The sequence below is a fragment of the Lonchura striata genome, chromosome 15 (assembly GCF_046129695.1).
Source record: "Lonchura striata isolate bLonStr1 chromosome 15, bLonStr1.mat, whole genome shotgun sequence".
Classification (NCBI taxonomy): domain Eukaryota; kingdom Metazoa; phylum Chordata; class Aves; order Passeriformes; family Estrildidae; genus Lonchura; species Lonchura striata.
The window spans coordinates 1,740,433-1,754,786 of NC_134617.1; the positions used below are offsets into that span (position 1 = coordinate 1,740,433).

The 14,354-nt window shown below is 50.8% G+C and overlaps 1 protein-coding gene across 1 annotated transcript; it reads right to left on the minus strand.

Moving 5' to 3' along the window:
* Positions 1-2,742: 2,742 nt before the first annotated feature.
* GRPEL2 (GrpE like 2, mitochondrial) lies at positions 2,743-13,961 on the minus strand. The gene is made up of 4 exons (XM_021532137.2): positions 13,869-13,961; positions 9,697-9,865; positions 8,464-8,545; positions 2,743-6,531 (listed from the first exon to the last, which is right to left on the minus strand). Exons 1-4 carry the CDS (start codon positions 13,934-13,936, stop codon positions 6,182-6,184), a joined length of 669 nt encoding a protein of 222 aa, XP_021387812.1. The 5' UTR covers positions 13,937-13,961; the 3' UTR covers positions 2,743-6,181.
* Positions 13,962-14,354: the final 393 nt, after the last annotated feature.

The following is a 14,354-nucleotide window of genomic DNA, read 5'->3' on the forward strand; positions in this document are numbered from 1 at the left end:
CGGGCGCGGCCGGGAGCGCGGCCAGCAGCGCGGCCAGGGCCGGGAGCACCGGCAGCACCGGCAGCAGCGGCGGCAGCGCGGCGGGCGGCGGGGCCATGGCGCGGAGAGCGGCGCCGGCAGCGCCCGCCCCGGCCCGCCCCTCCCGCAGGCTCGGCCCCCGCGCCCCCCGCTCCGCCCCGAGCCCGGCACGGCGCGGCCGGGAGAGGCGGCACCGGGCCCGGGCTCCGCAGGGCGGAGAGTGGCGCTGAGGGGACAGCGGGGACGCTGACACACAGCCGAAAGCCCCTGCGAGCATCCCCCTGCGAGCATCCCCCTGTGAGCATCCCCCTGCGAGCATCCCCCGTGAGCATCCCCCTGCGAGCATCCCGTTGTGAGCATCCCCCTGCGAGCATCCCCCGTGAGCATCCCCCTGTGAGCATCCCCCTGCGAGCATCCCCCGTGAGCATCCCCCGTGAGCATCCCCCGTGAGCATCCCCCTGCGAGCATCCCCCTGCGAGCATCCCCCGTGAGCATCCCCCTGCGAGCATCCCCCTGCGAGGATCCCCCCGTGAGCATCCCCCTGCGAGCATCCCCCTGCGAGCATCCCCCGTGAGCATCCCCCGTGAGCATCCCGTTGTGAGCATCCCCCTGTGAGCATCCCCTGTGAGCATCCCCTGTGAGCATCCCCTGCGAGCATCCCCCGTGAGCATCCCCCGTGAGCATCCCGTTGTGAGCATCCCCCTGTGAGCATCCCCTGTGAGCATCCCCTGCGAGCATCCCGTTGTGAGCATCCCCTGCGAGCATCCCCCGTGAGCATCCCCCTGTGAGCATCCCCCTGCGAGGATCCCCTGCGAGCATCCCCTGCGAGCATCCCCCGTGAGCATCCCGTTGTGAGCATCCCCCTGCGAGCATCCCCTGCGAGCATCCCCTGCGAGCATCCCCCGTGAGCATCCCCTGCGAGCATCCCGTTGTGAGCATCCCCTGCGAGCATCCCCCGGCTCTCCGCTCCTCGCACGGCGCGGGGCCAGCCCGGAGCTGCCCCGGCAGCACCGCGCTCCTGCCGCCGCCGTGCCGTGGTGCTGCCAGGGCACGGAGCACGTTTGCCATGAGCTGCCAGGGCACGGAGCACGTTTGCCATGAGCCCCGGGTGATGCTCGCAGAGCTCGGGCCCCGCTCCGCCGGGTCCCGCCTGCCTCATGCAGCAGCCAGGGCGGTTCGAGCTTTCGCTCGGACTTTCTGCCCTGGGCGAAACAAAGTGCCTGGCAGCGAGCGGTTCGTGCCAAGGGCATCCCACGCTGCTACTCGGATTACAAAGGACGGCAAAGGCTGAGCAAAAATTCTCTCGAACAGGTTGGACGTGTAATTACAGACCCAGAGCTCGCTCCAGCCCAGGGCTGGCTGCTTACCAAGGGACGGAATTTTGTTTGAGAATCCATCACTTTGTCTCCAGGAAACACAACACAAGCACGGGCCCCTTTCCTTCCCCAGCCAGGAGCCACTTCAGACTTTCTGCATGGGAAGCACGTACAGCCCTGAACTTCAAGGGTGAATATTTGGGTGGGCACAGACAAAAATTGGCCGTGCTCAACTCCCCCTCACCATGGGAAGGATCCCACAGGAATAGGGAGATGACAATCCCAAGCAGCTCAAAACACAGCACACAAATATCTTTGCAGCATGTCTCGGGTTTAAACAAGTTCTTACTTAACCAGCCTGATTTCCCCAGGGCTGTGGGTGACAAGAAATCTGCTGTGCACACAGCAGGGCTCCCAGGCAGGTCAGCACTGCTCCCAGTCCCCGCCCTGCTTGCAGGAGCTCTGGATATTTTATCATGCGGTAAGCAAAATGCTCTGCCCCAAGCTCTGAGGCATTTCTGCACATGAAAAAAGTGGTCTGAGAACTCCCAACTCTCTCTGTTGCTGCAGAGAAAAACCAGCAAAGCCAGAAATCGCTAATGGCAGCAGCAGGATTTCCTGGGCTGAGGTGCATTTTAGCAGGATGAGGAAAAGCTCCTGTGATGGGCCATCACCCCGGCAGCACGGCTGGCTTTGCTGGCAGGTCTTTAGCACGGAAATATTGATCTCACCCCCATAAAGGCTATTTGTAAATGGGCTTTTGCAAATGCTTTTTATTGCAGGGAGAAGTGCCCGGGGGCATCCAGAGCTGTGGGAGAACAAGGCTCACCCACACGGGTGCAAAGCAGGAATGGAGGCCCAGCTATTTTTGCAGCGAATGAAATCTGTTACAAACACGCCCTCACAGAGAAAGCCTCGTCTTTTCTCCCTCAAATCCCTGAAATCACAGCCTGCCTCTGGGTACCACAGTGTGTAAATTAACCCACCCTTAGCTGCAGAGTTGTACAACGCCCTGGAGTTCTGCAGCATAGCACACACGGGGCAAACAGGCAGCAGAGCCAAGCAAAGCTAAACCCAGAAATCCAGATTTCAGCTGTTGGCAGAGCTCTGTTGAACCAACCAGAGGCTGGCAGAAAATATTTCTCTCCAGCCATGCAGGAACAGACAGAGCAGAAGGTGTGGAAACGCCTGGGCAGGTTATCAGTGCAGGAATCACTGACACCAACGCCGTGTGTGTGCATTTCTGGGAGCCCTCCTGAGGCATCGTTAATAAAATGTTGAGCCAAATGCTGCTGTGGCCCTTTCACAGACAATGGGATCAGGAACAGCAAGAAACCTTCCAGCAGTCCCAGCTGGCTGGAGTTGGAATGAGCAACAGTTTGGGAAAGGAAAAAAGTAAGAGAAGTCATTGCAATTTTTCTGTTTTATTAGCAAATGGACAGTATCCGAACATCTAAAGGAAATCAGACCTTTCCAACATCAACTCAAATGTTGTTGTCAATTCCTTGCACTTCTCCCACACATCTCTGTCTGTCATACAGCCAGAGCCTTTGGGTAAACAAAGAGCACAGAGACACACAGAAATTACAATATATACATGTTTCCCCCACCTAAACTGCCTTAAGATTTTTGGAGATTAGCAACACTTTGTTCGTTTGACTTTGCAAATAATAACGGAACACCTCGAGTTTTAAAATTAAAAAAATACTACAATATTCACATTACAAAACTTAAATACTTTTTTTTTTTTTAATTAAGGGATCGTAGGAGCTATTGAGTGATCACAGCTCTTCCAACAGAAGCTCTGCTGCTGAAGCACTGGGAAGTTAAGGTTCACAAAGCAACTTCCATTTCATTCTGCACTGCTCCTGCTCAGAGTTCAGATCTGCCATGTTCAGGACAGTGCCACTGGAGACTTGTCCAGGTGTGGGAATGACTAAAAGCTACATGACACTTCCTCTCCTCTGCTATTCCTGTCCTGTTCATGTATTTCTGTGTTTTATTCAACAGTCACTGCATAAAGTGACTGCAGAGGAGCAGCTCATGGGTCAGTCCCCTCCCTGCAGGAGTTACAGAAACAGGGCAGAAAAGGCAGCAAGAACCAAGCAGAAATTCAACCCACCCTTCCACAATCTCACCCAGGACAAAAAGACATTATTAAGTGTGCTTGAAAAGCAAGAGAATAAATTTTTACCTGGGAAATCTGGATTCTGTGATGGAATCCAGGTTTGGTTATTTCATTTTCACTTCACCTTTCAAAGGAAGCAGAAACTGGGACAAACAACAGCTCCAGGATTTATATCTTTGGCAACATCTGTGAAAATCTCTCAGCATTGCTTCCATTTCACAGAAATCATAAAACCTGACAGGATCCTGTAGAAGTTTTGTAGGTTTCACTGGGAAAAGAACTTGCCCCAAATTAAAATTAAAAGGGCCTCTGTGAGGGTGGGAAAGACTGGAGAGGATCCCTCAGAGTCCTGCTGCAGCCTCAGTGAGAGCAGACCCCAGCCAGACAAGCTGATAAATCATCTCAGTACAGACAGAAGGCCTGAGTGCATTTTGGGGTATTTCCTTAAGGCAGAAGTGGGTGAATACTGGCTGAGGAGACAGGCAGAGTTGGCAAACCCAAGCTGGATTGAATGACTGTAACTTTTTTTTCACAGTCCACTGGTTCCACGGGTGATTTTAAAGAGGATTTGGATCCCATCACCCCTGGTCACACCAGCAGAAGCCTCTCTGTGACAGAAAACTGTCTGTAGTGTAAAATGTCAGTGCTTCTGTTTGGCTCCTTACAACTAAAGTTTCAATTTCAAAGTTGGCTTCCAGCTCTCCCCTCAGACTGCAAGACTCAGCTGATACAGCAGGGGCTGAAGTGGCTCCAGCTGAGGATGTGGGTTCTCACTTTTGAGGAAGAACAGGCAGATTTGTAGTGCCACATTTCGTATTTTACCTATTTTTCTCTGGAGAAACAGCATACCCTAGTGACCTGCTCAGCACAACGAGTAGGAAGTCTCTGAAACTTCCAAAACCATGGTAACAATACACTGAACAAGAGGTCTGCCCATGAGCTAAAGCTGCCAGAAGTGCTGTTTCAGGGCTGAAATCTCCAGTACCTCCCTCAGAACCTACTGCACAGAGGCAGAAACCCACACTCCAAAAAGGATCCACACTCCAAAAAGGATCCACTACAGACTCACGCCACAGCTGCCACTAAAAGGTTGCATGGAGCAGGTTAGAAATGTGCAGATTCCTTAAATTTCTGGGATGCCAACCCACTAAGAGCACACAACCTTGAAAAGTTGACAGTGAAAGACTGTCAGTATTAAAGGCTGTGACAACCTTGAAGTCCAAAAGGGTTTTTCAGCTGAAGCCTCCAAAGGAATGGGAGAAGAATAAATTTTCTTCCAAAGCAGGGATGGCATCCACTCTTATAAGTAAAAGATTTTTGGAAGTGCATTGGTCAGGTTATGGAACCAATTCCAGAAAGTAAAAAAGAAGGAATGAACAAATCAGTAAGAAACAAGCTGAAAACCAACCATTCCTGGTTTTGTGGCTTAACTCTTCTTCTGTCATTTGACTGCTTGCTGCTCTGCAAAGGGTTAAATTCTGATCCTCCTCAGTGACTGCATCCTTTCAGCTGAGATAAATGAACTCCCAGGCAATGGGGCCAGTGGGAAATACATATGTGCTGTGACAACAACATGCCTCCAACCAGGAGGACAGCTCGAGGTCAGCTTTCACTTCTTCAGCCTTCTGCTTCTCTTGCTTTCTTGTCACTGCTGCTAAAATTGGCTAAAGGGCACTTGAGACTTTGGAGCAGAGAAGATTTTTCTCCTTGTGTCAAAACCCAAAAGGTTTCATATTTACTAGGATCATTGAAAGTAGAATCAGAATGTGGACTGGAAGTTGGTGCAATCTGAGGATCTCTGCCGGAGAGCTGAGAAAATAGAACAGTCCAGATTTCCTGCTTAAGGGCACAGCTCCATTTTGCCAGCAGCTGCAACAAACAGCACGTAGTTTATCATGCTTGAAAGATGCACAAATACCCACCAGGGAAGAGAAATTACTCTCCTCTAAAACATACATTTGGGTTGGAGATTAAGAGATGTGAGGACAGCTTTCTGGCTTCACCACAAATCACCATTTCCTGTTTTACCTTTGGGAACAGAGTCAAGCTGGAATTTTACCTGGAGAAGGAATATTAACATTAGTCTGACCTAAGAACTGAATTTTTTTTAAACCCTCATCTCTATTCAACTCTAGTACAACAGAGATTCCATGAATTCCAGATTGTTTTCCTGAAGCAATGTAAGAAAAAGCTGCCCCTAAATGTTATTTCAAGTGATCATCTTCACCCCATCTGAGGGGTCTGGAGACAAGGGAAGACATCAAATCAGGTGATAATAATACTAGTCCCTCTGGACTTTTCCCAGTGCTTTGCACATGAAAAGCCTCACCACATCCCTGTGAGGTAGGTCAGTATTATTACAGTCCCTTAATACAGCTGTGGAAAGTGAGGCAGAGAAGTTCCTTTCCTGGAGTCCACTGCAGGAGACCCTCTCAGAGGAGACAAAAAGAGAATTTCCCTTCCTCTGTATCTCTCCTCTCTTCCCCATACAAACCACGGAGAAATAAAGCAGAGAAAGAGGCTACAAATATCTGACAAACAGCAGCACTCCAGGGACTCCAAGGAGGATCATTAAATACACGAGTACCTCAGAATGAGCAGCAGCGACACCCCGAAGCCATCACACCACACAAAAAGGCAGCTCAATAAATAAGTAAATACAAGCAGCTGTGACTGTCCCCAGCTCTGCCAGGTCCCAGGTGGAGCAGCTGGAGCCAGGTCACTCCTGTGCCTCCACGGCCACGCCGACCAGCGCGTGCCTGATGGTGCGGCCGTGCAGTTTGTAGCCGTCCTGCGTGACCAGCGCCACCGTGCCCGGCTGCATGCCCTCGGCTGGCACGTGGCAGATGATCTCGTGGTCGTAGGGGTCGTACCTGCCGCCCACGGGGTTCATCTTCTGCAGGCCGTGCTTGGCAAAGACGCTCTGCAGCTTGGCCTCGATGAGAGCCAGGCCCTCGTAGATCTTCTTCAGGGCGGGGTTGGGATCGCCGGGCTGGCCCGCGGCGCTCTCGGCGGTCTTCTCCAGGATGTCTGCCACCTCCACCAGGTCTCTGCAGAAACTCTGGATCCCTGCAGGGAGGAAATGAAGGACAGCTTGCAGAACATCCAGAGCTCCAGTAGCAAGGACAGACAAAATCAGAGTGGTTTGAAGGCACTTTTAAAGCTGCTCATTGATTTGAACTTAATTTAGCAAGACCAGGAGGTGTCTTCTGATTGCTGGAACCAAAGCTTCAGCATTAACAGTAATCTAAAGACTCCCCAAACCAAGGTATATGCAGGAAATACACATCCATACTATGACCATATATATATTTGGTATTCCTGACAAAGCAGAGCATTCATGTCTCACTCCAAACAGTTTTTTGCAACTGAGATTTGTCATTTAGGACTCTGCTCCACACTCCCTGCTCCAGTCCCACTGACATAGTTTTGTCACACAAGTGCCCATTCCACAGGGAACAAACACAATGGGGGGAAGCAAAAACAATGCATGGCTATTCAGAAGTACAAAATCCCCAATTTATTCATAGCTTAAAACCATTGTGGAAGGACTGGACCAAAACAGTCCTTGGGTTGGCCATGAAAAGCCAGGCAGGTTTTGTCATTAGAAAATAATGACAAAAGGGTTAGACTGGCTGCATTTCCAGCAGTGGTTTCTTGCACAGTGCAGAAATTCCAGGAAAAGCAGCCTCCCTCAGTTACATAAATGTTAGGAAACAGAGAAAATGAGGCAACACTCAAGTGCTGTCTGCAGCTGTACATGTGAACAAAGGGAAAGGAAGGAGATGCAGCAAAGGAGCAGACAGAAGCCCAGCAATTACCACTCTTTTCATGGAACCAAACTCATTTAGGCTGCTCAAGACCCTTAAGATCATCAAGTCAGCACTGCCAAGGCCACCACTAAACCGTGTCACAGTCTTTCCAACACCTCCAGGGATGGTGTCCCCACCTCTTCCCTGGGCAGATGGTGCCAGTGCTTGGCAACACTCTCAGTAATGAAATCTCTCCTAAAACCTAATCTAAACCTCCCCTGGCACAACTTGAGGCTGCTTCCTCTTACCTTGCCTCTCATCAATTGGGAAAAGAGACTAACCCCACCCTGCTATGAGCTTCTTTCAGATTTTCCTCTTATCTACAGATACCCGAGTCTCACTCTGTGAGCAATTTCTAATGAAGAACTTATTTTTTCTTCATGCTACTTATCAAATCCCAAGAGCTCAAAAAACCCTCTCAAAAATCAATCATCCTGTTGTTGATTATCTCCAAACTCAGCAGCCATTTTATAGCACCATGGGCAGAAAGTAAGAAAATACAGCAGCTCTAATTTCAAGGCTGCTAGAATTATCTGACAATAAACCTCTTGAGATCCATGCATTATAGAGAAAAACAGTTTTTCATTCTCAGAGATGGTTCTGGCACAGTACAATGCTTGAACAGCACTTTGTTCCCCCTTCACCTCCTTCTGCTGCCAAAGCTACAAATCCAGCTCATTTCACTGATGCTAAAATATTTCTTTTAGAGGTTTTAAACATCTAATCTAGAGATTGACAACTACTGCTCCATGCTCCATCTACCTCCAATGGACTGAAGCAAGGAGGCTGTTAATACAGTAAAGGAGATCACAACCTGATGACACAGCTGAGTATAAAATACACCCTGCCAGAGTCCATCCTCAGCACACAGCAGAAGAAGCACACAGAGAATGCAGGACTCCTGCATTCTCAACCAAATCAGCAAAACTAAACTCAGCTGCACTGGGACTATTAAAAAAAAAAATAGTCACAATTCTGTGATTTTGTGGGTAAAGTTGATAGGACAGGACACAGGTGGACACAGAGTAAAAATAGTGATTAAGTCCAAATATCAAGAGTCCAGGCCAAACATCACAGCAAGCTTTGAAATGAATGAGGGAGGGCAGGACAGGGGGACAGAAGAGCTGCTGATCAGCATTTTCTGCTCAGGCAGGCAGGCCAGTGCAGTAAACACAGCTCTTCTGCTTACCAAAGAGTTTGGCATCTTCCACAAACTTCTGTGTTCTCCTGCGGACGTTCTCGGAATCTGCCAAAGCTCTCCGGTATCGCTCCTGTAACCACAGAGGGGACACATCAAACCAGCAGGAAAAACCCCTCTCCTGACCCTGCAAACCCCTCAGAAATGTTTTTAAAAAGAGAAGGCTGTGCTGGGCTCCTGCATTTTCATACAAAGACAAGTCCTTCTACTGATTAACCAAAAACTGCAACTCCCTCAGAAGACCCAAGGAAGGCCAAAAATATTCCGGGCATTGAATGGCTGAATTCAGCTGACCAGGCAGTGCCAGGCTGCTGCTGAGATCCTCCTCTCTCCAGCAGGCAGCTCTGTGACAGCTGACTTCTCACTCAGGGCAGGATTCTCTGGGTGATTATCTCCAGGACAGCCCGGAGCTGTGGTATTTAATCCCCCCCTCGGTCACGTGTGTTCTTCAATATAGAAACCGATTTCCATCACACAAAGGCACTTAAAAGGGCTTCCCTTCTTGGATAATCTGCATCCAGTGGGACACAAAGCAGTTAAGAAGTGGCCAGAGGAGGGGGAAGAGGATGGGGAAGGGTCTGGAGAGGCCATGGAGGAGCAGCTGAGGGCACTGGGATTGTGGAGCTGGAGGAGGCTGAGGGGAGACTCCTTGGGGGCTGCAGCTCCTCCTGAGGGGCAGCTCCAATCTCTGTGACAGGGACAGGACACAGGGAAGGGCTGGAGTTGTGCCAGGGGACTTTGGGATGGAGCTCAGGGAAAGGTTCTTCCCCAAAGGGTGCTGGCACTGCCCAGACTCCCCAAGGAATGGGCACAGTTCCAGAGCCAGAGCTCCACGAGGGTTTGGACAGTGCCCCAGGGATGCCCAGGGTGAGATTTTGGGGGGTCTGTGCAGGGCCAGGATCTGGCCTGGATGATCCTGTGAGAATTCAGGATATTCCATTATTCTATGCCAACATGTGATGCTAATCAGCACTAAACTACTGCCACAAGGCTGTGAAAGAAGTGGCCAGCTCCAAAACACAGCTTTTCCTGCCAGGATCACACCATCAGTGCCCTGCTGCCAGATGGTGTTTTGGGGAAGGCAGGGTGGAATTTCACCCTCTCACACTCAGGGCACAGCTGCTCTGGAGCTCTGTGTGTGTGTCACAGCATTTAGGGAAAAATCCAGGGCTGAAAACCAGATCAAGCCAAGGGGACTGAAGCAAAGGCATCCAGCACACTCACAGTTAAATCTCGGACTTGCTCTTCCAATTTGATGGCTTTGTGCTCCAAGGCACAGTCAGGGAGGGGGTGCTTGGGCTCCTCACTGGGGTCCTCTGGGCCACACTCATCTCCTGTACTTCTCTGCTGAGCTGCAGTGCTGAAAGCACAGGGGCACCCTCTGAAATACAAGCTAGGGACAAAGAAACAAACCGAGTCACTTCAGGGTCAACAAGAATTCAAGGTTAGTGTCAGTATTAAAAGCAGACTCTTAAAAGAGGTACACAGGATTCTAGACACAATTTTATTTCTTTTCAGAAAACACAGACAATCAGCAAAGAAACACAAAGAGTGTTGTTAATTTTTTTTTTTATTTTAGACTAGCATGACACACAGAGGGTTTACTCCACTTTTTTGGCATACCTTGGAAAGAGTCAGCTTTTCACAGAAACACAGAATAAATGAGGTTGGAAAACATCTTCAAGACCATCAAGTCCACCCTGTACCAAATCCCCACCTTGTCACCAGCTCAGAGCCCTGAGTGTCACATCCAGTCATTTCTTGGATGCTTCCACCACCTCCCTAGTCTTTTCCAACATAAAAAATTCCGTGTTTCACTCTCCCTCCTACTACACTTGCTTTTACAAACCGACCTAGACAGGGCTCATTCCTGCCAGCATGAGCCTCAGCTCTCACACCTCACACCAGGAAGAATCTGCAGAACAAAACAGAATTTGCTTCCAAACCAGCTCCATCCAGGAAATGTTTCAGTACACACCTAACAAGGAAGGGTGTATTCTCCTTTTTTGGGAATACCTGGGCTCTTCCTCTGAGCAAGCTTTCAACAGCCCCATCATGCAATGTTTTATATCCCCTCCATGCAATGTTTTCCATACATTAAGTGCACATCTAGCCTGTGAAAGGCAGCACAGCCCAGAAATCCCTGTGCTGGCACCAGCTCCACTCCCTGTGCTTTTACAGAACAATTCCACTCTGTACAGAGACGCTAATTTAGACCCCAGAATCGATTCAGCCGAGTTCACATTACCAGGCCTGCACCATTAAGCATTCTTCCTCTTCAGCGAGGCTGCATTGCTCAGGTTCAATGTCACACCAAGTGCACAGAATTTGTTCTGGGGTCCATCATGAAGCCTCAGTGCTGTTCAGCCGTTTTGCCCCCTTTATTCCAGTACTGGAGCTGAGCAGAATTCAATCTCAAGGAGTTAAACCAGCTGAAAAATAATCCTCTAAAACAAGAGGACTTTTCTCTCAGTGTCCCTGAATAGGTGTGCTGACAGATCAGATCAGTGCAAGTGCCAGTACCAAAAGGAAGCCAAATATGTGAGATGTGGGGCAGGGAGGAGGTGTCCCTGAGGGTTTAGACTGGCTCAATCCTAAAAGCCCAGCTCAAGGGATCTGTATCTGCCCAAAAACCAGGAGGGATCTCCTCCCACCCTGGTTGAACAGCCCAGATGTTTCCTCATTTAAATTCCTTAATAGCAGGGCGCTAAATGTCCCACAGCACTAATGACAAACTTCCTCTCCCCACCTGAGGACATTTGTATGTGCAATTTTTATTGAGTGCTTAAAACATGATCTGTATGTCAAACCATTCATTTTCAACAAATTATGTGCCAAATACAAACCTCAAAGTGCTTTCTCTACTTAACACTTGCTCTAGAGTAGGATGCTCCTCAGACTAATCTTTAAAGAACTGCCTGGGTTCCCGGAATGCCAACACAGGGAAAAAAACCCACAATTCATCCCTGGCTGCTGTTTGGGACACAAGACCTCGTCTTGAGTGATTTTTAAGATTCCTGTTACGTTCATTTTATTGACTGATTAACAGCACTTTATCAAAGTTAGAGAAAGTAGATTGACATAGAGGGGAGGACAGAAAAGGACTCCTTCACCAAACCTTCAAAAATCAATCTGAGGCTTTCTTTGCACATAAAAACGTCCATGGGAAGCACCAGCTACAAGCTTTATCCTTTATCATCTCACATTTCATTTCAAAGAGCTGCAGCGATGGAAATCAGCCATGCTACAGATGAACCAAAGAACCTGAACGAAGCTGAGAAATCTCGCTGGGCCCCTCAGAGGTGAAACTCCTGTGTTTTAAAAATAGGCTGTGCAGCTCAGTTAACTCCTCGGCACCCAAGATGCCAAAGCTGGAGAGGTTTTTGTCTCTGCCGGTGGTTACTGGCAGGGATGGGTGTGTTTTGCGTGGGAGAGGGGCATGGAGGAGCCGGTCCCAGCTGCCTACGTGGAGCAGGGAGCTGCCTGCATGGACTCCTCTGCAGCTTCTGAACCCAAATCCCAAAGTGCTCACCCCTGCAGGAACATGCCCTGGCAGCCACATGCTGCCTGGAAAAGTTATGGCCAAGAAATCCCAGCCTGACTCCAAAGGGAATTCTTCAGGTCGGTTATGCGGGGGTGAAAATGCCGCTCAATTTACTCCTTGCTTCAGGATGAAAAGAATTCTCCCCAACAAGTGGCAGGAGCTATTTACAGGCTGTCCACTGACCAAGCTCCATCTTCTATAGGCTGGTTTGATCGCAACTACCCTAAAAATAGGCATGGATCCCACGGGAGGAAGCTGACACATCCTGAAGTGACAGACACGTGGAAGTCGCAGGGCGTGCGAAGGAGGTTACACAAGTTAGTGTCACAGAAAGATTTACAAAGCCGTGTCACAGAAAGCCAAAGAGATAAGAAAGAGCAGAGAAGTTGATTTCAGCCATATGGCTTAAGCCAATTGTCCTTCAAGATTAATATTTCAGTGAGGAGAGAGGGTTTCTGGTCAGAGCGACAATGGTATCACCTCTTTCTGCAGCTCCCGACCATTCCAAAGTGACAATCAAGGGTCCTTCTCCACCCTCCTGGAACACTCCCTCCTCCTCCCAAATCAGCATGACAAAGCTCTCGAGTGCTGAGACACACAGAAACATCTGCACTGGTTGCAGCTCTGATGAGCCGCCTTTGGAAGGAAATCTAATTACTCCCAATTCCTGGGCGCTGTTTCATCAGGGAGTGCCTCCGGAGATAATGCAGCGCAAGGAGGGATTGTCCCGCTCTGCGGTGGCCTCACCTCGAGAACTGGGGCAGTTTTGGGTGCCAGGATGTAAAAAACACCTAAAGCTCTTAGAGAGTGTCCAAAGGAGGGACACGAACGGTGAAAGCCTCACTGCACATTTTGCAGGGGGACAAAGCAGTTTTCACCCACGCAAGAGCGAGAATTTCCTGACATGCATCTACATTTAGTCCCAAATACAGCTGCATCTACTACGTGCTGCAGAGTTGTTATAATTTAAACAGTCTTTTAGTGGTGTTTCTCTCCTAGACAAAAAAATAATTAACAGGCATTTTAGCGGTTTTTCTTTTCACCTGCCCACACTTCACTCAAATAACCCAAGCACCTTTATGGATTTCTCTTTTCTAAGCCATATTCCATGATGTAAAAAACAAGCATCAGTGGACACAGTTCCTCTGTCGAAATATTGACACAATTAAATGTATTCTCTTCCCGCGACCACCCAAAACACACTGATAGCACATGTGCTGCCTCACCACCAGAAACAAAACCTGAGGAGCACATTAAACCTGAATAATTAATGAATAAATTAATGAACAAATGGTTCAGCCGGGCGAGACACAGAGGCAGGAAACCATCTCCCAACGTGACTTAGCGAGCGCGGGAACGCTTTGCCTTAAAAATGAACACTTAAAAAAAATATATTTTGGGAAAAGAACTTGGTTATGGAGGTTTATTTCTGCTCCAGGGTATTTTGAGGAGAGCAGAACGGCAGCGTGGCGTTTCGGGAGTGAGATGGGGAGATGATGGAGAGCGACAGGGTTCGGATCGGGGTCCAGATCCGGGCCAGGGCCGTGGTTGGGGTCTGGGTTCGGGTCGGGGTCCAGGTCCGGGCCAGGGCCGTGGTTGGGGTCTGGGTCCCGGTGTGGGCTCGGGCCGTGGTTGGGGTCTGGGTCCCGGTGTGGGCTCGGGCCGTGGTTGGGGTCTGGGTCCCGGTGTGGGCTCGGGCCGTGGTTGGGGTCTGGGTCCCGGCGTGGATCCGCTGCCGTTCCCGCCCCCGGCGCGGCGCCCGCCCGGGCCCGGCCCCGCGGCGCTGCCACGTCTGTCCCCGGCACCCCGCGGCTCCGGGCCGCCCCCGTCCCCCCGGCCCGGCCCCACGTACCTGCCGGTGCCGGGCTCGCCGGCCGCGGGCAGCAGCGCCCCGAGGCGCCGCAGGGAGCGGGCGGCCATGGCCCCGCGCGGAGCGGCCGGAGCGGCGGAGCAGCGGCGGCGGCGATGCGCCCGCGCCCCCGCGGAACTACAGCTCCCACACGGCCCCGCGAAGCTGGGCGGGCGGGGCCGCCATGAGGGGCTGCGCCCTGAGGGCGAGGCGGGGATGGACGGGGGAACGAGGGACGTGTGCTCCACCCGCCATGAGGGCGAGGCGGGGATGGACGGGGGAACGAGGGATGTGTGTTCCACCCGCCATGAGGGCGAGAAGGGGATGGATGGGCGAATGAAGGATGGATATTCCACCTGCCATGAGGGCGAAGCGCGGGGATGGGGGAATGAAGGATGTGTATTCCATCCGCCATGAGGGCACGGCGGGGATGGATGGAGGAATTAAGGGCGGGTGCTCCGCCCGCCATGAGGGCATGGCGGATGAGGC